This window comes from Cynocephalus volans, chromosome 14 (genome assembly GCF_027409185.1).
Source record: "Cynocephalus volans isolate mCynVol1 chromosome 14, mCynVol1.pri, whole genome shotgun sequence".
Taxonomy (NCBI): Eukaryota; Metazoa; Chordata; class Mammalia; order Dermoptera; family Cynocephalidae; genus Cynocephalus; species Cynocephalus volans.
This window is the reverse complement of record NC_084473.1, coordinates 93,447,448-93,475,320: the sequence shown is the minus strand read 5'-3', so window position 1 is coordinate 93,475,320 and position 27,873 is coordinate 93,447,448. Positions and strand designations below refer to the sequence as shown.

Here is a 27,873-nt window from a genome sequence, read left to right as displayed (position 1 = left end):
ACGAAAATCAAAATTCTCCATTTTTCACCCTTTTAATTGTAAAGATTAAATCGCAATTGGAACCAATATAATACATTCATCATTAAAAAAAAAAACAATCACAGTATGTCTACTAGATTTCCTTAACGAGGCAATGAGGAACTCAATGCTCAGGTGCAATACCAAATCTCAGCATTTTTATTTGTAGGAAAAATGAAATTTCCCTCCCCGTTGAGGTATCACAAGAAATTAAGTAATAAAGGGGAAAAAAATGCAGATCTTAAATTCATCTAATGCTTTTCTCAAATTCCAAACAATGAACAAGACTTCTCAGATTTTGAAATCTCTATATACAGATGTTCAACTAAGTAATAAAGGGAAAAAAATGCAGATCTTAAATTCATCTAATGCTTTTCTCAAATTCCAAACAATGAACAAGACTTCTCAGATTTTGAAATCTCTATATACAGATGTTCAAGAAAGCTGTAGATTTCTCATCTCAGTTACAAGTTTAAAGTTCTAAAAAAGTCCTTCCTCCAGGGAAAGCCCATGTGATCAATTATTGAACTTAATCACACAGTTTCACTTCAACTAGTCTAAAATTGGTGTGCTTAGTCTAAAAACCTTGAGAAACAGAATTTGTTCTACAGTACAGGAGTGGCTAGTCTGGCGTTTACAAGCACCACCGTCCTTTACATTAGAGTGCCTTCCTTAGTCATCATCTTTGCAATAGTCTGAAACAACACATTGTTTACTGTAAACACTATATTTTAGTAGATAAATATATGAAGACTAATCAAAAAGTCTCTAAGAATAAAATATTTCAGCCCTTTGTATATCAAATCAGAATCTGAAAAGTAAAGTAATGTACATTATTTTCAAATATACAAACTATGTGCTAAAGTAAAAAAAATAAAATGTCCTTTTGTTCAAGCCAAGCTCCATCGGTGGATGCCATTGGTGGGCACATGCGCTAGGAGAGGGGTCCTCCACGCTGAGAGTCACTCCTGCCGGCTTCTGCAACAAAGCAACAAAAGCCACCCTATGTCAGTAGGTTGGTAGGCATGTTCCCAACTTCAATTACACAAACACAGTTACTCATGTGGAGATGGTTCAATAAACAAACTACAGAAAAATTTAAACAAAACTTACACGCAAAAATGACAACCCATGCCAGAAAGGTGGTCAACAAGAAAAATGTGTAAATATCTTCCTCACATACAGTGTGACAGGTTTTCTAGTATTAGCCTAAACAACATTAATCTGATCGGCATGGAGCTATAAGAAAAAGATGCAATCTAGCATGCTGGTACTAGAAAATGTTTTCAAATGTCAAACAAGCAGCTATGACGACGATGATGAAAACAATAGTTGGCATTTACCAGGCACAATATATTGACCCTACAAGGCCGGAGTACAGTATGTTGTTATGCCCATTTTTATAGATGGCAAGGAAGAGGAGCTGGTATTTAAATCCAGAAAAATCAGTATTACTGGGAGTACAAAAAAGGAATGCAAAATCCCTTCAGCACAAAAGGCTTCTTATAACAATAGCATACTTCCCTAAATATAGCAGCAGAATAAAATACTTTTTTTTTCAATTTAAAACTTTTATTTAATGGCGAAAAAAGATAAGCAATCTTATTAAACTTTCCCCCCAGTTTAAAAAATTTGTTTACTTTTTAAATTGACAAAAATTATATATATTTATGGTGTACAATATGTTTTGAGATATATACACATCTAAATCAAGCTAGTTAACATTAGCTAGTTAACATTAATTAGCTTGAATGGCTAAATCAAGCTAATTAACATATGCATCACCTCACATACTTATCATTCATTTGTGCTGAGAATACTTAAAATCTACTCTCTCAGAAATTTTCAAGTATACAACATATTGTTATTAACTAGTCACCATGTTGTACAATGACCTCTTGAACTTATTCCTCCTGTCCAGCTGAAATTTTGTATCCTTTGGCCAACATCTTGCTAACTCCCCCAACCCCCCAGAACCACATGCTTTGAGCTCCCTACAGTGAGTGAAGGTGGTCAGCTGGACAGGGGATGCAGCACTGGGCAGGGACACATTCTCCAGGGGTCTACCATCAATAATTCCCACACCAGTTTCCTAGTTGCTCCCGAGAGTCTAGTAGATGTTTTCTCAACTATAAGTGAAACTACATTATATTCTAGAAGTACTAATATCCGCTTAAAATAACTGATTTTTCTAATTTAATATTATATTAAATTAAATTAAATTTTATATTGTTACTGTTATAAGGAAGAAAGAACATCAACATATAAATTACTTGTCAATTTACTGCTGAACAATACTTGGGAATAAAGAAAGGACAGGAAGAGAAAATAGAAAGTGAGCCCACAGGAGAGGCTGGGGTGGGGCAGGGGGATCCAGCTTCTTCAGAATGTGTCTGACCTTCTGTTGTTTTGTAAACCTAGCTTCCTTGTCCACCTTCTTTATTTCTATCCACTATTTCAAATTATATTATCTTAGTCCTAAGCTTAAGCATTTGAGGAGAGATGATGATAAACTGGAATGCACTATAGGTAACAAGGATGCAGAAAAACCTGGAGACTGCCTCTGATGGACATTTCATCAGGATAAAACTCTTTATCTGTCCAAGTATCTCAAGGGTGGTCATGTACTAGAGAAAGTAGATTTGGTTTTCTTTCTAGAGTCTGAAGGCAATGGCAAAAATCACCCTGGTATGCACTTGGGCTCAATATAATGGGATTCCTAAAAATAAGAGCCAGTTTATAAACCGAATGTGCTGCCTTGTATGCAAAGTGGTCCAGTCTCCGCGAGAGAGCTGGTAAAGAGAGTGCCTACAACTGATCAACCCCTTCAACTTTAGTTTGTGTTCTCTCATTGATTTTTCTCTTATCTCTTTGAGTTTTTTAAGATCAGTGCTTGGAATTCCTTTTCAGACATCTCAAGGGTTTCCTGCGGTATGGGATCTGGTATTTGAAAATTACCATATTCCTTCAGTGGTGTCATATCTATTTGTTTATTTGTAGTTCTAGTATTTTTTTGTTGATGTTTGGTCATCTGGTAGGACACTTGTTTCTTCTACTACTCTGGAGTGGGCTGTGAGGGGAAAGACCTCCTCCTCTATTTCGAGGCTGTGCTGGTGACTCTCCTACTGTCGGTGCAGTTGAGTGTGCCGCCTTGCTTCCTGTTTGGTTGGTGGGCGGGCCCCTCCTCGGTTCAGGCGGGCACGGGCAGGCCTGTGGCTGTGTAGGAGGTGGCGTGCGGGGCTGGTGCCCACCTGGGTGCCCGCTTGGTCCCACTTCAACTTTACAATTCTCTGAAATCCATTCTCCCCTTTTCTTTCATAATGTATTCTATCCTCCTCTGGTAGTCATTTGAAACTTAATTCTAATATTTCTATCTTTGCCTTACAGATCCTAAACATGTTAAAAGATAAACTGATTCAGTTTTGCTTTGGAAAAATATGCTTCCTCTTCCAGGATGCCAAAATTCAAAATCAGAAGCATCAATTCTTCCCAGTTAAAATGACCTGTAAATTAATCCAATTCAAATAAAACTTCTGATGGAATTTTCTTTCATTTAGCAAAATGATTTTAGAATTAATCTTTAAAAAATACAGAATAGCCCAGAAATTTAAAAAAATAAATAAATAAAGATGAAAAAATTTGCCTTGCCTTGCAAATTATTATTATTCACTAAACAATGTTAGGACAAATGGTTAAACACATGGGGGAAAAAAAGGTTACTTAAATCTCCCTCACACCTTAAACAATGTGGATTAAGATTTAAATGTTAAATACAAAACCACAAAAACTAGCAAAATATAGGTCAGTATTTTTATAATCGCGAGATAGAAAGACCTTCCTAAATTAGTACGCTATCAAAGGCAGAACCATGGAAGAATGAGAAGTTAGACTACTTTAACATTAAAACACCCCAAAAAGTCGAAGGACATAGAAATTAGGAGGAAAATACACAAAATATATGACAATGACATAATATATTTTCAATACATAAAAAGCTCTAAGGATCAATATGAAAAAATTAATATCTCCATAAAAAAATAAGCTAGGGATGAAATGAACAATTCATAAGAGAAGAATAAAAATGACCAATAAATATGGAAAGAGGGTAATCTCATCAGTAATCAAAAAAATGCAATTCACTATATTTTACCTATCAGAATGAGAGAAAAAAATTAGACAAGTGGTAAATATATACATGTAATGATTTCAAAGTACTGCTGATAGTAAGTGTCCATTAAGTTTAAAGAAATTAGGTTGGCCGGTTAGCTCAGTTAAAAATCCAAAATATTATGCAGCTATAAAAATTATCTATTTCTTGACACAGAAAGAGCCTCATATGTTAAGTGAAAAATGCATGTTTCTTAACAGCAAGTGACATTCCCCCATCCTTAAACACAGAAAAACATCTGCAAAGATATTTATTAAAATGTTAAAATAATACTTCTAGGTGTGGTATATGGCTTTCATTTTTTCCTTTATGCTTTTCTGCATTTTATGTATTTCTTCATTTTCTTCAACTACTGACAACACTACATTGTTTTATAACCTGCAAGCTACTTACCTAGTAATGCTGTGTTTTCACCTGCATCTTCTTTAAAGCTGGCATCACACTGCGGCACAGATTCATTAGTGGAAGGCGATGGTAAATTGCTCCCATCACTTCTGTCATCATCTTGTAAAGTGATGCTCAAATTTATAGCTGAAACACTTCCCGGGGTAGATTCTGGAACAGGCATCTCCTGTACATCCTCAGGCTCACTCTTGAAAATTAGAAAAGAAAATGCCTTTTCTAAGTAACATGGTCAAACCTTATCTATCATCTCACTCATAATTCATACAAGGTATTACTTTTATACACTGAATTTGGTAAAAAGCACACCAATGTCTCCTTTATCGAGCATCACGAGAATATGAATTAGTTCTCAGCAAGCAGCTTTCCAAGCCCTACGTTTTTATTCTAAAAACTATTTCTTCCACCTTGACACAAGCAACACTACCTTTTATACCATTTATTAGCATAAAGGGAAGCCTGCTTGAACGGAGGCTTCACTGTCTGTGAACCAGCCTGGCTGTCTGCTACTTATTGAGGCCACAGCCCAGAACTCTAATTACTGCCGTGCTGTTTTACGGCAAGGCGCTAGGGTTTCAGAGACGAACAAGGTTTCAAGAACAACAAAGGGCTTCAGACTGTATTTTGGTTTTCTTACAAAGAAAAATCAACTCTGGCTCCTTCCTTACAGACAGGGTGTCTCTCAGCTGTTGCCTGCCTCCAACTTCCCTCCCTCTTCCATTTGCTGCTTTAAAGAAAGTAAGATAATGAGAGTAAGGCTGGAGCCTCCAGCAGCATTGCTACGTTAGATCTCAGCATTTGGGGGATATCCAGAAACATTTTTTGGTTAATACCAGAGTCAAAGCCATGTTGTGAGTAGACGAAATTGCTGGTCAAGTGACATATGAAACGAGGGGTTACTGTTCGAGTAGGAACTGTTCCTGGGCACTCTGCCCCTGGGCTCTGAGGGCTAAGGGCAGGCTGGCCTGAGGCTCCCACTGTGCCCACAGCCCTGTTCCACCTGTGCTCTAGAGCCGGCACCCCCCCCCCAGCAGTAACTAAACACCCTCAAAGCCAGCACAGAGCTTTCCCTCCCCCTCCTACTCCCGATACACCGAGCCACAACTCCTGGTGCTGTTGTGTCATCACAATGCTCAGACTCTGGCTCAGCCCAACCCCAATCTGTTTATCTCAGAACTGCCAAACTGAACTGCTAGCCTGAAACCCCACCTGTTCTCCCTCTGACAGTCATCAGTCTGTGATGCACTCATGTGTCTGACAAATCCTTTTCGGCTGCGCCTCTGAAATACACTCCCTCCGTCTTCCCATTTGCCCTGGTAGGGGAGCCATTCCTTCCTCTGTGCTCCTGCAGATGGCACTGCAAACGTGCCTCTTTCGCCTTGTTGTGTCTGGGTGCATGCCCTGGCCCCTACCAGTCCAGAAAGTGAAGTCCTCAAGAGCCCACACAGAGGGGCTGTGTCTTATTCATCTTTGTCTCCCCAGAGCCAAGCTCAGATCTAACCCCTTAGGCGGCACCCCTTTATCAACGCCTGCTGAATGAATGAAAACACCACTAACAAGTGGCACACCAAAGTGGTTTTAGCTGCAAATCGGAAAAAGTTTGTGTGAGAGACTGCTGGCGACTCTCACCATGCCTCTGAGGAAACAGAGAACTAGTTACCTACCACAAGACAGCATGTCACAACTACCTGAAACATCCAACGCAGGAGGGGCCAAAGGGTCTAAAGAAAATGGCATACTGGCTAAAGACTAGAAAGTTAAAGGAAAGCCAAGTAAATCTCATAGTTGGATGTGAAGTTACTACAGGTTTCTGTTCTTCGAAAAATAAATTAGGCATTTTGGGAATACACATTCTAACTTTCTGAAATTACCAATCTAAGAAAGCAACTCAACCTTATGTAGAATGAAGAATCTTGATTTTTAATATATGAAATATATATGTAGCTATATTTCCAAAAACAAAACCCATGAGGATTAAAGTCCTTGGTAAGGTCAGTCAAATTCCTTTTAAACAAATGTCTAAATATGAAAAATAGGTTTAAAATTACTGACTAGTGAAGAAAACAACTTAGAATGAGCTTCAGAGTGTATCTTAGAAAGAAAAGAATTCTAAAGCTTTGCCAAGGTAAAAATGTGTCGAGCTCCCTGTACTCTTTACTTAAAATGCTGTACCATGAAGGCTCATGTCCCTTGTCTGAGCTACAGTCTCTGGAGCAAAGAGGGGATGAGCCAAGTTCATTAAGAAAGCACATTATGCCATGCTAAACAGAGCTGCAATTAGTAAGGACCATGAATATGTCAAATTGAGAAATTCTAGAGGAAAGACCAATTTTCTAGATATCAAAGCAGAATGAGTTTCGAGTAAAACAGTTCTTGAACACTGACCTTCCCCCTTCCCGTGACCTACAGCGAAGGCATTCTGGAATGCACATTTAAAAACCATAATTTATAGAGAATTATAGTATCTGAAGGATCTTTTAAAGTAAGATCTTAAGTATCTTTTGAAGACAGAGTAAGCTACAAGATGAGAGGACATCTTAAGCAGACTTGCAGCCACAGAATACTCTTGTTTCATGGGTCAATGCTTTAGTGATGCTGTTACAGAAGCTGACATGGCTATATGGCTTTAAGTTGCATAAAATGATCATCATTAAAAAAAAATCTTTGTAGTTTCTAATGCTACAATAAATTCTACAGGAAAGTCTAAAAATATGTTTAGCAACAAGAAAAATATATTTGATATTTAAATTTTTCCAAAAATCTTTATTTAAAAACTCTTTATTATTTGAGAGTATTTTAAAGCATTAACAGATTGTATACTCTAAAAACAATAAAAAATATAACTAGAAAAATCTACTTTTTCCCTTTATGTTCCAGTCTTTAGGTAGGGTAGTAGTAGACAGCTTGGACTCTGAAATTAAGTAAACTTGTGTTTGGTTCTCCATTAACTAGCTATGGGATGTTAGGTGAGTTTATTATGATTTCCCTCTCACTTTGCCCTCATGTCTTCTGAAGAAGGTCCTATGACCACCTAAGTATCACAAACTGATGGATTCAATGCAGGACAAATGTCCCCAGCACTATTTGATTTTGGAACCCAGGAATGGGGAAAACTGATGTCAAGAAGTGTTGGCTTCAGTCTCCTCACATGTAAAATGTTCACCTTAAGCCAGAAAATGTATAAGGCTCCTTCCATTTCAAACATTTTATGATTCTTATTCATAAAAAACTGACTAACATATATACATTCTGCAGTATAGTATACCAAAACATACTGCTCTAAGTAATTACAAACTCTCTGGGGAACATCCTATCATATTATTCTACCATCATAAAATTAGTTCATTGATTTTTTTTGGACTGCCTTAAGAATTTATGTTTAGTAAAAAGGAAAATTTTTTCAGAGAACCACAAGAATGTTAGAAGGAGCATTTTGTCCGTTCCTCTTGCCTCTGGTCAATAATGAAATCGAATCACTCAGGAAGAAGAGGGGCAGAAATTGAATATAAGCAAAAGTGTAACAAACCCAATATCCCAGGGCTTTGATGACATCAAGTTTACACATTGGACATGTTCGGTGATCCAAAAGCCATGGGTCAATGCATATTCTATGAAAAATATGCCTAAAAAAATTAAGTATGTGTTAATGTCTTAAAATAAATGTTTATATATCTTATAAAGGTAATAAGACATTCTACTAACTCTTCCTCTCATTACCAGTTAGCTAATGTCAAATCAACATTCTAGTCTACTCACTTATCCCGTCATTATCTATTCTACTTTCCACGTTAAACAGAATCTGGCACTTCTAAGGAAATTTTCCCTTCCCTCCACAAAAACAGCATGGTTTATTTACATCTCTTGCTAGGCTGTACATTTTTATGTGCCTTTGTAAGTTACCTGAAAGCCTTTTGGAAATAAATGTCACATAAATAAATTAACAGTAATAAATAAACTTATACTAAACTGATAGTATCTTATATAAGTCCATAAAATGATTCAATTGGAAATACTATAAAGCAAATATTAACAAATCATCTTTGGATGGTAGGCTTAAAAAGGCTTATTTTTTCTCTTACATATTTTTGTACACTCTATATCTTTCTTTAATGAGCACCTACCACTTTCATGATAAAAAAAGAAAAAAGGCATATATATTTTCTTGTTTTACTTGGCTAACATTTCCTCCTGTGTGATCAATCCATTTTCTATGGGTGATAAGGAGTTAAAGGTATAGGATTTGGAGCCAGTCAGATTGGGCTCAAACACCAGCTGTGCGACTCAATAGATGAGACTCTGAAGTAGGCTCCTACCCTCTCTACACCTGCACCACGCAACGTGTGCTCAACAGCACCTGCTGGGCACAGCACATACTTAATGCTTGTTCATTATTACTACTGTGGTTTGAAGACCTTTTCTTCAAACAGAAACCCACTAGTGCAGTTAAAAAAAAAAAAAACAGTACTTAACTATATAACATAATTTAGTCCAGCTTGTCTTTTGACCTTTCCATCTTCAAACTGAAAATGACTGACCCAAAGGAATAATGTTTACAAAAACACAAAAGAAGTATGTTGGCTTCATTGGGAAATCTGTTACAGAAAAAAGGCACAGGAGAAAATAGGGGGAAAAGTCAAAACCCCAATAAGGAGACCAGGCAACGTGCATGTGTAACATGCCTGCATTTGAGGGTCAAGCAAAAACTCCAGCTGAGCCAGCAGCGTATACCTAGGGCTGCCATCTGCACAGCATCCTCAGCACCATTTTTAAGTCAGAAAGACTTGCCCTAAACTAGCCTAGAGTTAAAATTCTTTTCTACTTTAATAATTTCTATAGGACAGGAACAACCTATACTGTCCCAAATTCATTAAGCACCCACAGCACCAACCCATATAAATGCTTGTGGATTTAAGCCTTTATTCAGGAAACTCTTATTTTATTATTCTGATACTTGTTTCCTTGAATTCCTTTACAGAGTTAAAGAGTACAAGTACTATAAAGTACTTGTATCTGTACTAAAGTACTTTGGAAACAAAACAAAACATAATTATATATTAACTTGTGACTCGCTTCTAACAGATTTGAAGTATAATTAAAATTGACCAGACTTAAAACATAATTTCTGTATACAAATGATTCGGCTAACTAAGCAATTCTTCTGAAAAGTTATCAAAGTGTCCCATTACTAAAAAGGAAAACACAATTTCTGTTGCTAAAACAAACCCCCTAGTGTAACCAGAGTAAAGGGAGGAATATTTATTTTACATAACCTCAAAAAGAACCCAAAGTCAGGGTGCAAATAATAGCATATCATTGCCCTCCCTGACCCACTTCCTGCTGGCCTTTTTGGGCCCTTGCGCCTGGGTCCTTCATCTTTCTTGCTCCCAACACAGCATACTTTTTGCATCATGAAATGATGGAATTCCCAGGATTCTAATGAAGACTGCTTATAAGGCTAAAAGCCAATCTATAACAAAGATATATAATGGGTCTTGACGGTCACTTAAGTCTCCTAGGCAAAGCGATTTTAAAGAGCCTTAGAGACAATACTGAAGTCCAAGCTTCTTTCTAAAAGATAAGATGATCACAAGATCTTCATATCATAAAAGACACTTAACTCTTTTATCAGAAACCTGAAACTTGTCAAATAATTTTTAACATCTCAGTAGGTAAAAAGAACATACTTGCATGGCAGAATTCTGATAATATCCTTTACTTTAAAATTTTCAATACACACTGCACAATTTTCAGTATCAACATCAATTCCCTGTGAAAAGAAGAGGAAAGTGTTTACTATATCCTTGGTATACAGTATATCCTTGGCAAACTCACTATACCCTGACCAAAACAATGATGAATTCTTATTCTACATTGGTACAACCTGAAACTAAAATACAGATAATTGTTATTGGTATTTACTTTTTACCACTCTCAAGAGATTATCTAAAGAATTTGGCTGAAAAGGAAAAAATTTCATTGTCTGCCTAATCAGACATGAACAGAGTTTAATTACTAAGCTAGTGTTCATGGGTTTTTAAGTACTCCTGTTTTAAGGGCTGTAGAAATGTAAATGCCTGCCAGATTATGAAAAAATAAATTACTTTTCAAACATTAAACTTAAGATATAAACATAATGAATATCCAATAAGCTACCTGTTTTCTGGAATCACTAAAAAAATAAACAACAAATTTACATTTGCTGAAGAACAGAGTTACAACTTGCAAATGAGAAACTGCAAATGGTTAAATAATCTGAAAATATTCACCTCACTAGTGATAAAAGAGTTACAAACTAAAAATAAGTTACCATTTTTCATCTAACAAATTAACAAAGGTACAAAGAAACAAATAATGCCAGGGAGGAAGCAGTTTTGTGACAAAATTTCCAGTTCCAAGAATCTATGGGTCATAGACTTTTCTGGTGGTATGGCCCTCCCCACTTCTCTGGGTAACCCCTGGTCCCATCTGATTAGTCAAAGCAGCTGAAACTAGAGTGGTCATCTGACTCAAGGCAGGCCAAGAGGATTCTTTCCTGGGACTCTGGGACAGGGATTCAGGAACTAACTACCAATCAGTGTCTGCATGTGGCTGCAACTGTAGCAAGTTCATTTTATGGAACCATCTACATGGTCCTTATGTAATTATTAAAAAAAATATTTAGCAATGTGTACCACTTGTTAACAAGGAAGCAGTACAAATTTGATTTAACATGGAGATATTGTTATTCAAGAATGTATTAAAATTAACTGTAACATTTTAAATTATGCATTGTAATGAAAGTAAATACTATCACTTATTTATTTTTTTTATTTTTTATTTTTTTACTATCACTTATTTATCATATGCCAAGTAAGAATGATGAAATCATTTTTAAAGTCTCTGGTTTAATGGTTTGCAACTTTATACATTACTGTGAGTCCAAAAGAAAAGAAAAATTAGAAAACAAACACCAGTCTACAGAACTGAATAAGACGTAAACTGAAGAAACTACTTTTCTGTACAAGTTTAAAATGTAAAATTGCCAGAAAACCCATGTAAATACTCCATGGACCATTTAGGTATCCTCTTTTTTTATAACCATTACTTTGACAACTTTCAAAAAACAGTCCCTAGAAGCATTTTCAAAACTGTTCTGTATAGGAAAAGGATAAAATGTTCTTATGTTCCCTATATGATGTTAATATATTATGTTCTCAAAGACCTGATTCTGTAAATTACACATATAAAAACAAACAAACAAACAAAAAACCCAGAAGTAAAACAGCCCTGCTAGGGCTGGCTGGATAGCACAGTTGGTTTAGAGCCTGGTGTTATATCACCAACATCAAGGGTTTGGATCCCCTTACTGGCCAGCCACCAAAAAACAAAACAAAACAAAAGTAAATTACACATATGAATCTACAACTTCTCAAATTTAAGAATTGAGATTTTCTGCTAAGGACAGTAGAAGGCATGTTTCAAGAGGAACATAAAGTCACATGCTTGTTAAGTAACTAGCTATGCTGAATGTGTGCAGTTTGTCACAGGTATTAACTGGAAGCTAGCTCCCCAAGGACCCTTGGTGATTTGTAAATCAGTCACTAATCTTAAACCACGAAATGTGATTTAAAAAAATTTTTTTTCTGTTAAATACATTTGCATAGAAAGAAACCAGTTCCTTGCACAAACTATTAAAATTCAACTGTACTACAAGTACTAACTTTTTCAAGTGTAAAAGTTATTAGAGAAGGAATCGTAGCCAATTCCAAGAGTATCTTAGTGTTAAATACACTACAGAAGCTATTAATATCAGATTCCAATTTTTAAAAAACCAAAGGTCTATAAATTTAAAGTGTTACATTTGTTTTAATCCTTCAGTGGGCCAGAGGAAGAGATATATACTTAAGTGCAGTTACTCTTTTTTTTGAAGGGGCAGTGGAGACTGCAGGGTGGACTCAATTCAGTCTCAACAGTTCAGTGAGCTAAAATGAAAATCAAAACAACTGAACCAACCCATAGCTTTAAGTCAACATTTCACAGTACAGAAAATGAACTATTAAAAGACTACTACTAAATTAGGAAAAATTTTACTTTCAAGGAATCTATCCTCTAAGAATCTGAGGTTCTACACTTAGGATCTGTTCTATTTCAAAAATGCTTTAAATCTCTAGTATGATTATGAACTTTCAGGTCTCATGATTATGAACTGACAGGCCATGTCAAAATGTTTCTTTTTAAAAAAGTAGTCTTAAAAACAACTTTTCTCCCCACTTCTCCACAAATCCCAATATTTTCTGCCAATATTTGGTGATTAAGGGGATCAGAGAGAATAGACTGAGGAACTCAATTTTCTTTTTTTTTTTTTTTGTCTTTTTCATGACTGGTACTCAGCCAGTGAGCGCACCGGCCATTCCTATATAGGATCCGAACCCGCGGCGGAAGCGTTGCTGCGCTCCCAGCGCCGCACTCTCCCGAGTGCGCCACGGGGTCGGCCCAATTTTCAATTCAATTTAATTCATTTAAATCTAAATAACCATATGTGACTAATGGCTACCATACTGGACAGCATGGGCCTGAAAGGCTCTTCACATATGGCAGAATATTTCTGCCAACCCTTCTTTAAAATGAGCACATACATGAAAGTTAGTGCTAACTCAAACTAGCCAAAACTCCACATGCTCAATGTAGTGAATTAGTAGACTGGAAAGAAAGTATTTCTTAAGACACATAACAGAGACGTTCTCTAGCCTAAACCACAAAACAAAAACAAAAACAAAAACAAAAAATCCACCATAAAAACATTACCTTTTCTCCATGCTTTACAGTATGAAGTGGAAGCTGGCCAATAACTTTCTTAGTTTCTTTTCTATGGCTCTTGGGTAGGAAAATATATGATTATTGAAAATTTTAAATTAAATCACTATTTTTAAAAAAGTCATATATGATAATATAAGCAAGCATACAGAAAAACATTCATTTAACATCAAAGTTAAATGACTACACTGAAAATAACTACAAAATAAACATAAAAATAACACATATGTAACTTAAGAGCTGTTTGATCAAGAATACTTGTTTTCAACTCCATGTCTGAAGAAAGAACCAATTCTTATGTTTAAATACCGGTAAGAAACTAATAGGCTGAGGATGGGGGTAACATACTCATCTAGTAAGTTCCCTGCAAGGAAAGAGCCCTTCCTAGTCATCAAGCCAGCAAGGTCTTTTCACAACAGAGTTAAGCGTGACATTCAAAAGGTCTGCCTTTGGAAGCTTCTGGCTCTTTGTTTTGCTCTTTGCTGTTATGGAGACAAGTGTTTCTCTGCAGATACCCGGCTCTACTGCTGCTCCCCAGTGGGGACAGGGAAGCCCCTTCCTCTCTGCTCCTCGCCTCTAGGCATAGTCAGAGAACCAAGGTGACATGAGGGCAGGCCCACATTATCTCAGGCTTTTTTGTCATTCCTCTGTGTCTGGAAAAGGACTAAGTGGGTAACTGCAGGAACCAAATGTGAAAAAAGGTACCCAAATTTAAAGGTACCTAATTCCCACAAAACAGAAAATTTAATATAGCCCAATTAAAAAGTTATTTTCAAAAAGTCACAGGAAAACTTAAATATTATGAATAAAAATGAAATTAAGAATATGGTCACATATAACTTCAAGCAATATATATGAGATATATTTATGAAATATCTTTTAAAAAGCAAAATTTAGAGTCATCTATAATTACCTGACTTCCAAACTGTGAGCCAGTATACAGGAAACGCTGTATATAGTAAAATATTAGCCAGGCTAATGAGATGATCATCATGGTGATGAAGGCAATGGCCACAAACACCACAGACTGACCGTTGATGAACTCCTGTACGTGACGGGTGCCAATCCCAATTGTCATCTTTACTGGAATTCCTTTTTGCACCAGGTCCAAGATTTCTCTTCCTTTCGGATAGCTAACCATAATGACCACTATATTTCCTGTTCCTGTGGAGAAAGAACAAAGAAATCAATGTAAAGAACACAAAATAAGGTATGAAGTTAAGAGAAATATAAGAGTACCATGTTCACCTATGCATATATGTCAGAAAACTTCAATAAAATGGATAATTTTCAGGGAAAACATAAGTTAACAAAACTGGTTCCAAAAGAGAAAAGAGATTTATATTAGAAGAAGTAGAATAAATCACTAAGAACTATTTCCAAAAAAGCCAGAGGACCATTCAGTTTCACAGGTGAAGTCTCCCATCAAACTTTTAAGGAACAAGTAACACTAATATTTAAATTGTTCCACAAAAGATTAAAAAAAAAAAAAAAAAAGGAAGTTTTAAAGTTGTTTCTAAGATAGGACTGGCAGGGTAGCTCAGTTGGTTAGAGCATGGTGCTGATAACACGGATTACACCAAGGTGTAGGGTTCGATCCCTATACCAGCCAGCTGCCAAAAATAAATAAATAAATAACAATTTAAAACAATTATTTCTAAGATAATAAAACCAAACATGGTAAGTAAAAAACAAATGAAAGGGGCCGACCCTGTGGCTCACTCGGGAGAGTGCGGTGCTGGGAGCGCAGCGGCACTGGGAGTGCCGAGGCCGCGGGTTCGGATCCTATATAGGGATGACCGGTGTGCTCACTGGCTGAGCATGGTGCGGGCGACACCAAGCCAAGGGTTCCAATCCCCTTACCGGTCACAAAAACAAATAAAACCAAAACAAATGAAAGAACCATACAGACCAGTTTCACTTATGAATATTAATACATAATGTCTAATGCGTGCCCATTAAAAGCAGAGAGGCTATGAGAATTTCTACTATGATCACTATCATTTAACATTGCTCTGAAGATATAAGCAAACAAAAAAATAAGAAAAACAGAAAAGGGGTAAAATAACCAATTTTACAATGAATCCAGCTATAAATTAATGCAATAACCATAAAAAATCAATAGGATAAAAAAATTAAAAATGCTGCTTCTAAAGTTCACTTAGGGGGAAAGTAACCTACAATGATCAGGAAAACTTTTTAAGCAGTAAAACCTTGGCTAATCTTTATAGTTAAAGTAATTAAAATGGTGTACAGTGGCGTATGAAGACACCCACAGAATAATGGGACAGAATAAAAGGTCCAGAAATAGACCCATACATGAAAGAATTTAATGCATGATAAAAGTAGAATTCCAAACCAATGGGGTAAAATGAATTACTTTAAAATAAAAATCATGAGGGGGCAACTGGGTATCATCTCACAATTTATGCCAAAATAAATTCCAACTAAATCAAAGATTCTAATTCCAAAACATTTTTATCACCCCAGAAAGAAACCCTGTGCCCTGTGTCACACCACTCCGCTACCTAACAAATGGATTTTGAACACAGGAAAAGTTGTGGTACAAATGAAAACATGTTACAGTAAGATCAGCAAAGATCAAAAAGTTGGCCACACTATATCGACAAGAGTGAGGACAAATCAGCACTCTCCCTCACTGTTGGGGGAGTGAATTATTACATATTACACTCTTGGATAAAGCGCAATGGCTATCAAAAATTTTTAAATGTACATGTCTGTTTTGACCCAGCAATTCGGAGTCTAGGAAGTTAATTGCACAGATGTACTTACACATGTACACAATGAGGTATTAGTAAAAATATTTATTGCCAATGTTTTTTTAATTTTTAAAATTTTTAATTTTTTCTTTTTCAAGGCACCTGAACAAAGCCTGAGCCAATGTTTTTTTCTAAGTTTTTGCTATCATAATCTAAATGTCCATCAAAAAGAAAACACCTATATAAATTACAGTATGTGTACCAAGGCTGAAGCAGCAACTCTCCAAGCACTGCTTGTACTAAAGGTAGAAAAAGAGAAAAAAGAATAACATGTAAAACTGTGTGGACAGCATGCTGTCCTTAATAAAACCTCCTATATGTTTCTAGCAACATGGCCTACATCTGGAAGGCTCCTCCAGAGACTGAGAACAGGAGCTGGCAGCTGCAGGATGGGGTGGAAGTCTTTATTTTACACAGTAAAAATTCTGTACTATGTGCATATATTACCTATTTCAAAAATAACTTTAAATTGAGCATAAAGAATGTTCCCTGACATTACACTGAAACCATATTATAACACTATTTTCTTGTAGAGAGAAACTTGATCTGTAGCAAATCCACTGTGGCTCTTGGACATTGAGATTTCGTTACTGAAACATCAGAAGGGCACCCTGTCTGGCAGTTGATCCTATGACCAGCCTGAGCCTTCAAGTGTCCCTTAGCCGCAGATTCTGCAGCACTCTCACAACCTACCATGTCATCACTGGGGAGACACAATAAGGAGGAAGGCATTTCCTGCCTTCAGGAAAATAAACACCTAGCAGTTAAGAAAGACACATATACAAACAATTATGATAGTTATGCCACTGGGAACTATATGGCACTTTACAAGCTAAAAGTCTTTTTAATAAACTACCTTCTACAGGAAATTTCAAGCACATTCTATAGAAAGAACAGCGTAATGAACCCCCATGTTCCCATCCCAGTTAAGAACTTTAATAAAAAAAAAAAACAAAAACCCGGGCCGACCGCGTGGCGCACTCGGGAGACTGCAGCGCTGGGAGCGCTGCTCCGCTGCGCAGGTTCGGATCCTACACAGGGATGGCCGGTGCGCTCACTGGCTGAGAGCGGTGCAGACGACACCAAGGACACCAAGCCAAGGGTTGCGATCCCCTTATCGGTCACAAAAAGGACAAAAACAAAAAACAAAAAACTGTTTCTTTTTTTTTTTTTTCGTGACCGGCGCTCAGCCCGGGAGTGCACCGGTCATTCCTATATAGGATCTGAACCCGCGGTGGGAGTGTCGCCGCGCTGCTAGCGCAGCACGCTACCGAGTGCGCCACGGGCTCAGCCCCAAAAAACTGTTTCTATACTATGATTACAGCTGATACAACTAACTTCTGGTACTGAGATCATGTTCTTTGTGTGATGATAGGGCAAAAACAACTCCGAAGCACTTTCGCATTTATATCTCACTTGAAGCAGAAAGAGGCCCCATTATCATTCTACAGCTGAGGGCTCAGAAATCTTTTTTCACCACCTGAAAAAGCCATTTCTAAGTTCTGAAGACCCAGCTCCAAGGCAGCATCCCTTCCCTGTCCCCTCTTAATGGGGGACACAGGCTTTAGGGCCAGACAGATCAGGGATCAAATCTCACTCTGCTATCTACTGCCTGGGGCTCTGGACAAATCAATCCCTTTAAAATGGTTTCTTCAGCTATAAAATGGGGATGAGAATGATTCTATTTTAGACTGTCACTTATTTAATAAGCAAGTGGTATAACAAAGCTACAGAAGTCGAGGGGGAACAATTTTGTTTGGGTGGTAGGGAAATCTTTCCCCAGGGGGCACATTTGAGCTACATCTTGAAGGATAGGAAAAGTATACCAAATAAAGGCAGAGAGGTTTTCGAGGCTGTGAAACCATCATAAAAACCTACCTGGGATGCTGACTGGTCCAGTTTGGCCAGTGACTAAAATACACACAAGGTATCTTGTTGAATAAATGAATGCATGGGAGGTGGAAGATTAACAGATTAGAGAGATTCTTGAACACTTAAAATCTCAAGACTGAGGGGTGGGGGAAAGGATAATGACACAATGAGTATTAGACACCCTGAGCTGAAAACTCTTGTAATAAAAATGTGAAATTTTTCACCTAGGAAATTAATCTTAGTTCACTGAGTTAAAAGAAATTATTAAACAAAAACAAAAACAAAACCTGTGCCTAGGAAGAGGGCTAAACGGTTTGCTATACTATGGTCATAGCAGCAAGATTCTATTGATCAAATAGAGGGGAACTATTTTAAATGAGTAAAACTCAGGATTGAAGACTCTCAAAAATTTACTCTTCCAGAACATTTTTGGGGATGAACTGGAGGCAGGACAGTTGAACTGGTAAAAAACACACCAGCTCAGGGGTCAGTATGTGCACACCCCCAAGGGGTGCCAGGCACAGGCACACAGCGGCCCTACCCTCACCTCCTGATGCATCAATCCTAGAGAGCTAAGCCGCTCAAGTCAGTGTGTACAGCTGTGCCTTAACTGGCACATGAGAGCAAATCACAGCTTATTTCCAAACTAAATAGCTGAATTTCTTCACAGAAGGAACAGAAACTCAAAGACTTGGGACAGGAGAGAGAAAGCCCTTAGAATTTATTTTCTTCCCCAGGCTTTAATGTTGCTTCCAATCTTGCTTGATTAAAAAAGGTCATCTTGCACAATCTCCCCACCCCCAAAGAACCTACACACATCACCATTAGACAGGAAAACTCCTTGAAAGCAGTTTGTTTAATTTTCATCTCACACTTAGCACAATGTCTTTGTACATAGTACATGATCATAAACCTACCTGTTAAATAATAATAAACACCAAATATAGTATTTTTTAGCAAGCCAAATTACGAATAACAATTTAGAATTTTGGGTGAAAAATAAAATTGTGTTGATTTCCGTTTTTTTTTTCAAATTTCTGCGTTCCTTTTATTGCCCTGTCAAAAACAAATTTTAAAAATGTAAAAAATTGTTTTTTGTTTTTGGCAGCTGGCCGGTATGGGGATAAAAAATGTAACAAAATTCTGACTTGGCCAATAGCTTCATAATTCTTCAGAGTGACATTTGAGTCTAGTGTCCCGTTTCTCCTCCCAAGGAAACTATTGAAAGTAGATTTCAACATTCTCTTGAAGGAGATGGGAACTACTGAAATAGTTAAAGTAGTACATTAGATTTCTGTTTCAGAAAACCAATTTGGGCAGTAAGAAATCACAACTTAAAGTTCCAGCAAGAGAAACCCATGAACTTTCAGGTTTTCTTTTTTCCAATAACTTAATTCTTTCCACTTTCTTCCCCTTCCCCAGAGAATTCCTGGTCAAATCTTTTAAGGTTTAGTTCAGTTTAAGGCTTTTCAGCTCCACTCCCCTTTTCGTGTATTCAATGTATCAACACCTCTTAAATACACCTCTTTCTACACAGCTGCTATAATTTCTTTATAGGTCTCTGCCTCACTAGACCGGTACTACCTGTTCTTATTTATTAGTTTTTGTAGCCTCAGCATCAAGCAGTGATGCCCATAGAAGGGTTTCTGCATAATTCAATCAATCTGAGAAATTCGCTTATCTTTTAGTGCTATAGTTGAAAAGACCCAATAAGGAGAATTATAGACTCCTTAGTAGGTGAAATAGTACACCATCTATGAATGAAAATGTCTTGGCAAATGGACAAAACAGAAATGTTCTTATGGTTGGTCAAGGTGAACTAGGAGGACCCTAAAAAAATAAAGGCAATTCCTTTTTTGTCACTGTTGAATTTTAAATTATGCTTTGGACAAGTTGGCTTGCTCAAAAATATTGTGTATTTGTTGAATTTACTCCTCAACAATCTCACTGAGAGCTTTTTCCCAAACATGTCACTTCACCTCAGACCTTCAGCCATTCACAACGCTATTCCTACCATCCAGAATGTCTTACAGCCCATCCACCCCTACTGCACACAATGTATACCTTCCCCACTGACTTTAACTTGTCCTTCAAAATGCAATCTTTTTGGGAACCATCTTTCAGTGTAGCATTACAGATCATTAAGAACTTACTATTCACTCATAAAAGACTATTTACCATGCTCTGCAAATACAAAATGCAGATCTTTCTATATGAGAACTTTCTAGGTCAGGGATTCCTTATACATCTTTGTAACCTCCCATCCTCGACCCCAGCTATGGCCCTTTCCCAAACAAAGCTCTAAGCCTTGCCGATACTTTGCACTCAGTAAAAGAGTGAAAGTTAAAAGAACGAAAGTGGGGCGGCCGGTGGCTCACTCGGGAGAGTGTGGTGCTGACAACACCAAGTCAAGGGTTAAGATCCCCTTACGGGTCATCTTAAAAAAAAAAAAAAAAGAATGAAAGTGCCATTCTTAAAAGGCCATGCCAAGACTTCAGCTAAAGGATTACCCCATTTATTAATCAACAATATCTACATTAAGGCCAACACTCTATAAAAACTTTCATTTTAATGGTTTGACTTTTATCACTTTCTCCCTTTCTTGGTCAAGCTAACCTCTGTACCCTTGCAACATCTGCACCACACGGTCTTCCTCTACGCTTCCTTGAGCACCTGTGCATATGCAGGGGTCTTCAATAGTTCGTGGAAGAATTCATATTATCTTTTAGTTCAATTTTTCCACTAACTTTTTGAAGTATCCTTGTATAATTCCATTGAGGCCCAAACCATATTGTTTGGAAAGTTCTGTTCATAGTTCCTACCAGACCATAAACTCCTCAGGGGCAGACATGTTGTGTCTTACACATTTCTATCCCTGGGTGGGTAGAATACTTGGGTCAAAATGGCTGCACAATATATGTCTGCTAAAGAAAACAACTGACTTTGGGCATTACTATAACAGTCCTTACAGTTGTTCTGATAGAATATTATCTTAAAGTCATGATTTTTTAAGAGGCACAATAAAATACTGACTTAAATCCAAAAATATATCTTGTACTGGATGGATTCCAGTAGAGACAGGTTTCAGAGAAAATGGAGAAATTCCCCGAGACTTGGGAAGAGACTACCAGTATTCAATTTTACAAGCCAGCTATCTCTAGTTATTTTGTAGAAATCCAGTTTTATGCAGCAATCCTGAGAACCACTGAATCAGCAGTCTCTCCTGGGCAGCCACATTATGACTAAATACAGGAAACCTAAGCCTGAGCTGCCTTTGAGGCTCTACGGTCACCTCAAATTCAAGCATGTCAAAGCTGGTTCCTCTTCTACTTCCTAACTAACTCCATTCTCAAATTCTACTCCACCCTCAAAAAGTCATGATAGAGTTGTGCCCTTGTACCCAACTGGGCCAAGTTCTGTGCGGGTCTTTCTTTTGCATTTCTGCAGTCACCACTACTGCACTGGCCCTCATATTTCTACTTGAACTAGTCCCAGTTTAACTGGACTGCCTGTTTCCAGCTTCTCCTTTGTTTAATCCATCAGTCACAGGGCTACCAAATTAATCTCCTTGGAAGGTTAGTGGTTCAAAATGTTGGATGATTTTGTCACCCATCCCCCCATTCCCTGAACATTTGGCAACATCTGAAGACATTTTTGGTTGTCGCAACTGTGAGAGGGCTACTGGAATCCACTGCGTGGAGGCCAGAGATGCAGCTAAACATCCTACAATGCACAGGACATCAACACCCGCCACTCCAAAACAAAGAATTATCTGGCCATAGTTCACAATGTTATCTTGGGCCAGTCATTTAAATTCTTTGAGCATCAGTTTCCAATCTGTACGATGGTGTTAAAGTATCTACCTTAAAGGGCTATCAGGAAGATTAAGTGAGCTACTGTTCGCACAACACTGAGCACAGTGTCAACACACTGGGTACGTTAAAAAAAAAAACAACTGGTGATTCTGTTTCTTTTATCTATTCTCAAACAGAATTATTCTCACACTAAAAAGGCTAGATTGGACCCTAATAATGAAAACAGGAGACGAGGATTTCAACAAACATCAAAGATGTGTTTTTCTGAGCCTGGATAAATGATATGTCAATAATATAAGCAAACAAGGTTGCTGAATCATGGTTAGAACATGTGCTACTAGCCTGAAAAGATGTTAATGTCATTATCAAAAAATGCAGTAAGTAGATTTGAAAAATTGTGGGATGATGAGCCTGACATTTGAAAGAAAAGTCTACATTAAGAAGACGTGTGTATACCCAGAAGTGATTACAAGGAGCCAGCATATCTCTTTTCTTTGACCAAACTACTAAACTTGGGAACACTGTTCACAGTGTTCTGTACGTATCTGGAATGCTATGTGAAATCTGACAGGACATTTCATGATAGTCTGTGGAAATATGGCTTGGGTACAATGACATTAGGTAGATTCGTATCCACTGGAATAACTGCACCAAAGGTGGTACCTAGCCCAGTGGACATCTGCACTCATTCCCATCCCCCCTCCTTCCTGTTGCAACTGAGGAAGTGTCGCTCTACTGTCTGAATCCCAACTCTCCACAAGGGTTTTAGAGCGAGCCTTCCTGACTTCTCAAAAACCTGACTCCTTCAATCACCTGTCTATCCCGGTCTCTAGCAGATCACTCCCATCCAATTTCAAATACACTTCCCACTTCCTACCCCACCCTCCCTTGCCCCTACAGTTTCTGCCCTTTTCTCTGCATCTTCCGCCAACCTTCAGTCAACATTCTTGAGAGAGCTGTCCCTCAGCTGGCTACCGTTCCCATCACTTCACGAAATAGGCCAAATCCAATGTCACTTTTCTGTTCTCATTTTACTATTAGGTTCTGAACTTGCATTCAAGAAGCCAAAAACAGAACAAAAAACAGAAATACAGGAAAAAAGGATATGACATACTAGCAGCAGAAGCTTAAAAAAAATTAATAACAGTAAGTTCATAATGAATCAACCGTGCGATGCATAAGCTGTGACCTTAGAAGTCACAACAGAAATATGTTCACTCTTGGTGTACTGGTTGTATCTCCACCGGAACTCAGTTCCAAGGGTGATATTTTGCAAAATAAAACTTTTAAACTGGCACTGCTGCCTGAAGACGCAACCTTCTGCCCTGGGGAACAGTGTGTGTAGGACGCGTCTCCTGACAAAAGCAAGGTCTTTTCTTGAATGATCACAATAACTTTAAAAATTTCCTGTAAACTCAAGACTCAACGAATATGACTGGCAGTAGAACTAATGTTACAACCTACTGAGTATATACCGATAGGACAAGGGAGAAAACAGGTTAAATCCAACTGTACTGACTCAAAATTTTAGAATATTCAGACATACTTCATGAGAGCGAAGAAACCAGAGTGCCAGCAAACCATCGCCTCGCGTTAGTGAAGGGACAACCCGACCCTGGAGTGCGCTGGCGAAGACCTTCGATTCCCACCCACCCCGCAGCTTTGGGAAACGGCCAGTGGGTTTTACTTTCTCGAGCATTCCGCATTGCCCTCCTTCAGAGGGCATCTCCTCCGCCCCCACGATCAAAGACCAAGACCTCCTCCCGCCTGCAGACTCGCGTCCCCGCCACAGCCCCCGGGGACCGCACCGCGCACACCAAAGGCTCCCCTAACACAGCAGTTACCACAGTCGCGCCCCGCTCCACTTCGCGGCCTGCGGGTCACGGTCAGCCCCGAAGACCGCAGGGCAGAGGGCGGCCTCCGCCTCCCCGCACCCCGGCCCCGCTCACCGGGGTGGGACATGGGCGCCGTGAGGTTCCCGTAGCGCTCCTCGTTGTAGAGGACCACGGCCGAGGCGTTCCTCCGCGCCGCCACCAACACCTTGTCCTTGAAGGTGCAGCCCCCGCGCGCCACCAGGGCCACCCAGGGCGCGGCCCCCCAGCCGCCGGGCGCGGGCACGAGGAAGGTCGTGTCGGGCGTGCAGCCCTCGGGGTCTCCGTCCGGAGCGAGCGGGACGCCCACCAGGCCCTCCGCGCCCTCCTTGGGCGAGCTGTCGCCGAAGCGGCCGCTCTCCGACACGCTCCGCACCGTCAGGTTCGTGCGCGGCTCCACGTACTCGGTGCCCACCATGGCCGAGTACCACTCGAGGGCCCGGCCCCGGACCCCGGGCGCGCACAGGGCCAGGACCAGAAGCGCCAGCGCGCCGCGAGCCCCGACGCCGGTCTCGGGCCGCCTCAGCCACGCCATGGCTACCCGGCGAGACTGACGAGGAGGCGGGAGACCCCCAGAGCCGCGGAGCGCGCGCAGGCCTGAGAGAAGCCGCCCAGCAGCGCGAAGCGGACGCCCCTTGTGCCTCTGGGAAGAGCGAGGCCGGGCGGGGGCGGGGCCGCCGCGCACGCGCACCTGGCGGGGCCGTGGAAGGGGCGGGACCGACACTGGCGCCTGCCCCGCCCAGGCTTTGCAGCGGCGTGCGCAGGCGCGAGATCCTGAGTTCTGCAAGGTCAGTATGCAGTCTGCTGGTCTCGGGATCCCGGTGAGCCGGCAGACGCAGGCGAGGGCTCGGCAGCCATTACCACGGCTTGCGCCACACCGGACTTACGAGGGCAGGGGCCGAGCTTGTGCAATAGGATGTCCAGCGCCCCCGGAGCCAGGGGAAGTAACCGCCAGAGAAACGGGAAGCTTCTCCGCGAGCTGGCAGGCAGGCGTGGGACCGCGGTTTTGTAAAATTGCCCAACGGATGTGTGTGACGTCTATTGTGCAAGGCACATGGCAAAGGCCTTGCATGACTACACCATTTAAAATTACATTTTGTAAAAAATGCACACATTGGGGAGCAATAATCAGCTACAATGTATATCGACAAAATAAAATTTAAAAAAAAAAAAAAAAAAAAAGAGTCAGGTAGAGGAAGCACAGAGCTTAGAGTCTCAGCTCTGTCGCTCACTAGCCGTGCAAACTTGGGCATCTTCTCAGACTTCCTGAGCAGTGGCTGTCATGCAGTCTCATGCTGGCCATCTCCCAGCACTGCTGTGGGCTGAGGGGACACGGTGCCCGGGAAGCGTGGCACAGCGCTCCGCTCCCATGGCTGGTCCTAGCCTTCTTCAAGGATGCTTGTGGTGGGGATGGAAATGCTGTTCTTGGGTAAAAAAAAAAAAAAAAAAAAAAAATGCACACATTATCCGGATGTCTTTTGTTACCACGTTCGTAATACTAATTGATTCCTTATTGCTTCTCTCTAGTATGTTATTCACAACAGCACTTTGTTATACTATTTTATGTATAATCTGCAATTTTGAAGCAAGTGCATCCGACTACCTGTTTAGATGCGCACTTAAATTGGACATCAAGCAATAAAAGAAAAAGGGGAGAAGGATTTGTTGTTTGGAACGGAGTACCAGGTGATACAGAGTCCATATAAAACTAATGTGGGTACAAAGCATGCTGCTGCATGGAAAGAAGTTTAGAACATTGACTACTGACTGACTCATCTCCTGCTTTGTACAAGGGTCTGTAATTGTATGAAGGAGGTTGTTGCCCTCACACCATGCCTTTTTGTGGGGCCTTAAACCCTCTCAGATTCCTCTTTGTCATCAGCCTTTCTTGGAATGCATCTGTGCTCCAAAATGCAGCCTGGCCTACAACCCTTAAGTTTTCCTTGAAGTTAAATCTCCTCTCCCTTTCCCACTACCAAACTAGTATTAAAAGGCCAAAAGGGTCTCCTTGTCCCAGACCTAGAATAAGGGAGATAAAGTACGGTGGTCTATGCAGGCTGGGAACAGGTCCTCGGACCACTCTCTTAGCTCCCTTCCTGCCCCTCCTGTCCCCACCTTTAAGCTCTAGCAAAATAAATACCGTAGTTCCATAGTTCCCAGAACATACCTTTGCAGTTTTATACTGTCTTGCGAGTTCATTTCCTTCTTCCTGAAATGACCTCCTACTCCTGGCTCTTGCCCAGGGAAACACCAACTTAGACTTCAAATTTTAACTCAAAAGCTAGGAGTGTACTTCAAAAAGTTAATGGAAAGATTTGTATTATCTTTTAATTCCATTTTTTCCATGCACCTTTTGCAGTACCCCCGTGTTTCTCCTGTGAAACCTCCCCTGGTTAACCGTAGGCAAACATAAGTGCTCCTTTTATTTTCCATGTTGCTTGTGCATACTATGCTTACATGTTAATGTTGTACCAGGAGTACTGCTTTCCAGATAAGGTTTTTGGCCTTCTTACAAAGCTGTGAGCTTCTCCAGGGCCAGGATTACCTCTTTGCTATTTATATATTTATTTATTTTTATTTTTGTGTCACAAGCCTACCTCAACTAGCAGTGTCCTGTGTGTAATCAATGTTTGTTAAATTAGCAACATAGCTCTTTTTTTTTTTTTATTGTTCCAGTGTTAAGGACTCTTATGCTTGGTTATAGGTTTGCTGCTCAGAGAATTCAACAAGCTAATAGGAACAGGTCTGTGTAGCTGTTGAGCTCTTAAGCCCAGCACAGCTTCTTGTTCTTTTTTTACTACCTGCTCTGGGGCTGAGCTGGTTTTCCCTTGATCCAAAGCTGCCATTGCTGGCTCACTTACAACTTTCTTCCCTTATGCTGGCTGCCAAGTGCAACTGGGTCTCTTCAACTCCCTTCCCTACTGACCCAGAAGAAAAGCTAACAGGCTTTACCTCGGACTCTTTTGGGGGAGTGGGTGAGGGAGGGGAGTGCTGTCATTATCTTCTCTTTTAATCACTTTATTATGGAAAATTTCAAACATTTCCAAAAGTGGAAAGACTACTATAGTGAAGCTTTATGCACTCATAACTTAGAATCAACAATGATCAACTCATGGCTAATTTGATTTCAACGATACTTCCAGCCACTTCCTCTCTCCTCCAATGGATTATTTGGAAGGAAATCACAGACATCATATCACAAACATTTTAATACATACCTTTAAAGGATAGGGCCTCTGTAAAAACATGACTACAATATTATTATCACATTAAAAAAAAGTTGCAGTTCTTTAACATCATCGGATATTTATTCAGCATACAAATTTCCCAATTATCTCCTGAATGGTTTTTTACATTTAGTTTGTTTGGCTCAAGATCTACACATTGTGGACACTAGAAGATGTACAGCTTTTCGATGAAAGCAATGGAATGCATAAATTAGAAACTTCTAAGTGCGCTGGTTTTGGAAGAAATAGATATAACATATTGTGACGAAAGTGGAGTTGGTTTGGTGAGGCCCCCTCACCTCATATCCGGCTGGGTATGATTCATCACATCCTTGGTAAACAAGTTGCCTGAGAGTAGAGTTAGTGCGCACGTGCGCCCGGGTACCCCTTTTGGCTCATTGCTGCTTGTGTGTACTTTAGGTATGGAAGGCACTGGCTCTGAACTGCTGGTAGGCAGGGCTTGTGTCTAAAAATAAAGCATTTCTGCTTTGCTGGTGGCTGCTTGGTTTCTTTCGACTACCAGGCTCAGAACCTGCACAGGATGGGGTAGAAGGGTCTGTGATCCAGCCTGGCATATATTTATTCTGCCAGGCTAAAAAATAAAGTATGCTCTTCATGATTTTTCCCTCTAATTATAGAAAGTTAAATAATGTATGACCATGAAAAATATTTGTAATATTAAATAGAGCATATCAATTGCAGGGTTCTTGATGTGTGTTTTGAAAGCACATATCTGAATAAATTGCTTAGATAGAAAAAAATTATCTTCAGTAGAATTTAGTGTCCAAAACTTTGAGACACTCTTCACCTGTTGTATCTCCAAATAAAAGTAATGCTCTTTGTTAAAAAAAAAAACCAAAAAAATAAATAAACAAACAAACAAAAAAAGATCCACACTTTACATTTGGTTGAAATGTCTCTCAAGTT

General features: G+C 39.4%; 1 protein-coding gene across 3 annotated transcripts; it reads right to left on the bottom strand.

Moving 5' to 3' along the window:
• Positions 1–13: 13 nt before the first annotated feature.
• RNF149 (ring finger protein 149) lies at positions 14–24,410 on the bottom strand. 3 transcript variants are annotated; one of them, XM_063078455.1, is made up of 7 exons: positions 23,798–24,409; positions 14,295–14,545; positions 13,373–13,441; positions 10,273–10,355; positions 8,115–8,211; positions 4,580–4,778; positions 14–996 (listed from the first exon to the last, which is right to left on the bottom strand). In XM_063078455.1, exons 1-7 carry the CDS (start codon positions 24,252–24,254, stop codon positions 953–955), a joined length of 1,200 nt encoding a protein of 399 aa, XP_062934525.1. In that variant the 5' UTR covers positions 24,255–24,409; the 3' UTR covers positions 14–952. The 3 variants fall into 3 exon arrangements, with proteins under 3 accessions (XP_062934525.1, XP_062934526.1, XP_062934527.1); XM_063078456.1 differs by lacking the exon at positions 8,115–8,211 and having other exon boundaries at positions 4,580–4,776; XM_063078457.1 differs by lacking the exons at positions 8,115–8,211; positions 10,273–10,355 and having other exon boundaries at positions 23,798–24,410.
• Between the last annotated feature and the right edge of the window lie 3,463 nt (positions 24,411–27,873).

Coding starts and splice junctions, on each gene's coding strand:
- RNF149 (XM_063078455.1), bottom strand. CDS start 24,254: ATGGCGTGGCTGAGGCGGCCCGAGACCGGCGTCGGGGCTCGCGGCGCG. Junction 10,356..13,372: donor CTGTAAAGCATGGAGAAAAG/GTAATGTTTTTA, acceptor TTCTTTTCACAG/GGAATTGATGTTGATACTGA. Junction 997..4,579: donor TGAAAACACAGCATTACTAG/GTAAGTAGCTTG, acceptor GCTTTGTTGCAG/AAGCCGGCAGGAGTGACTCT.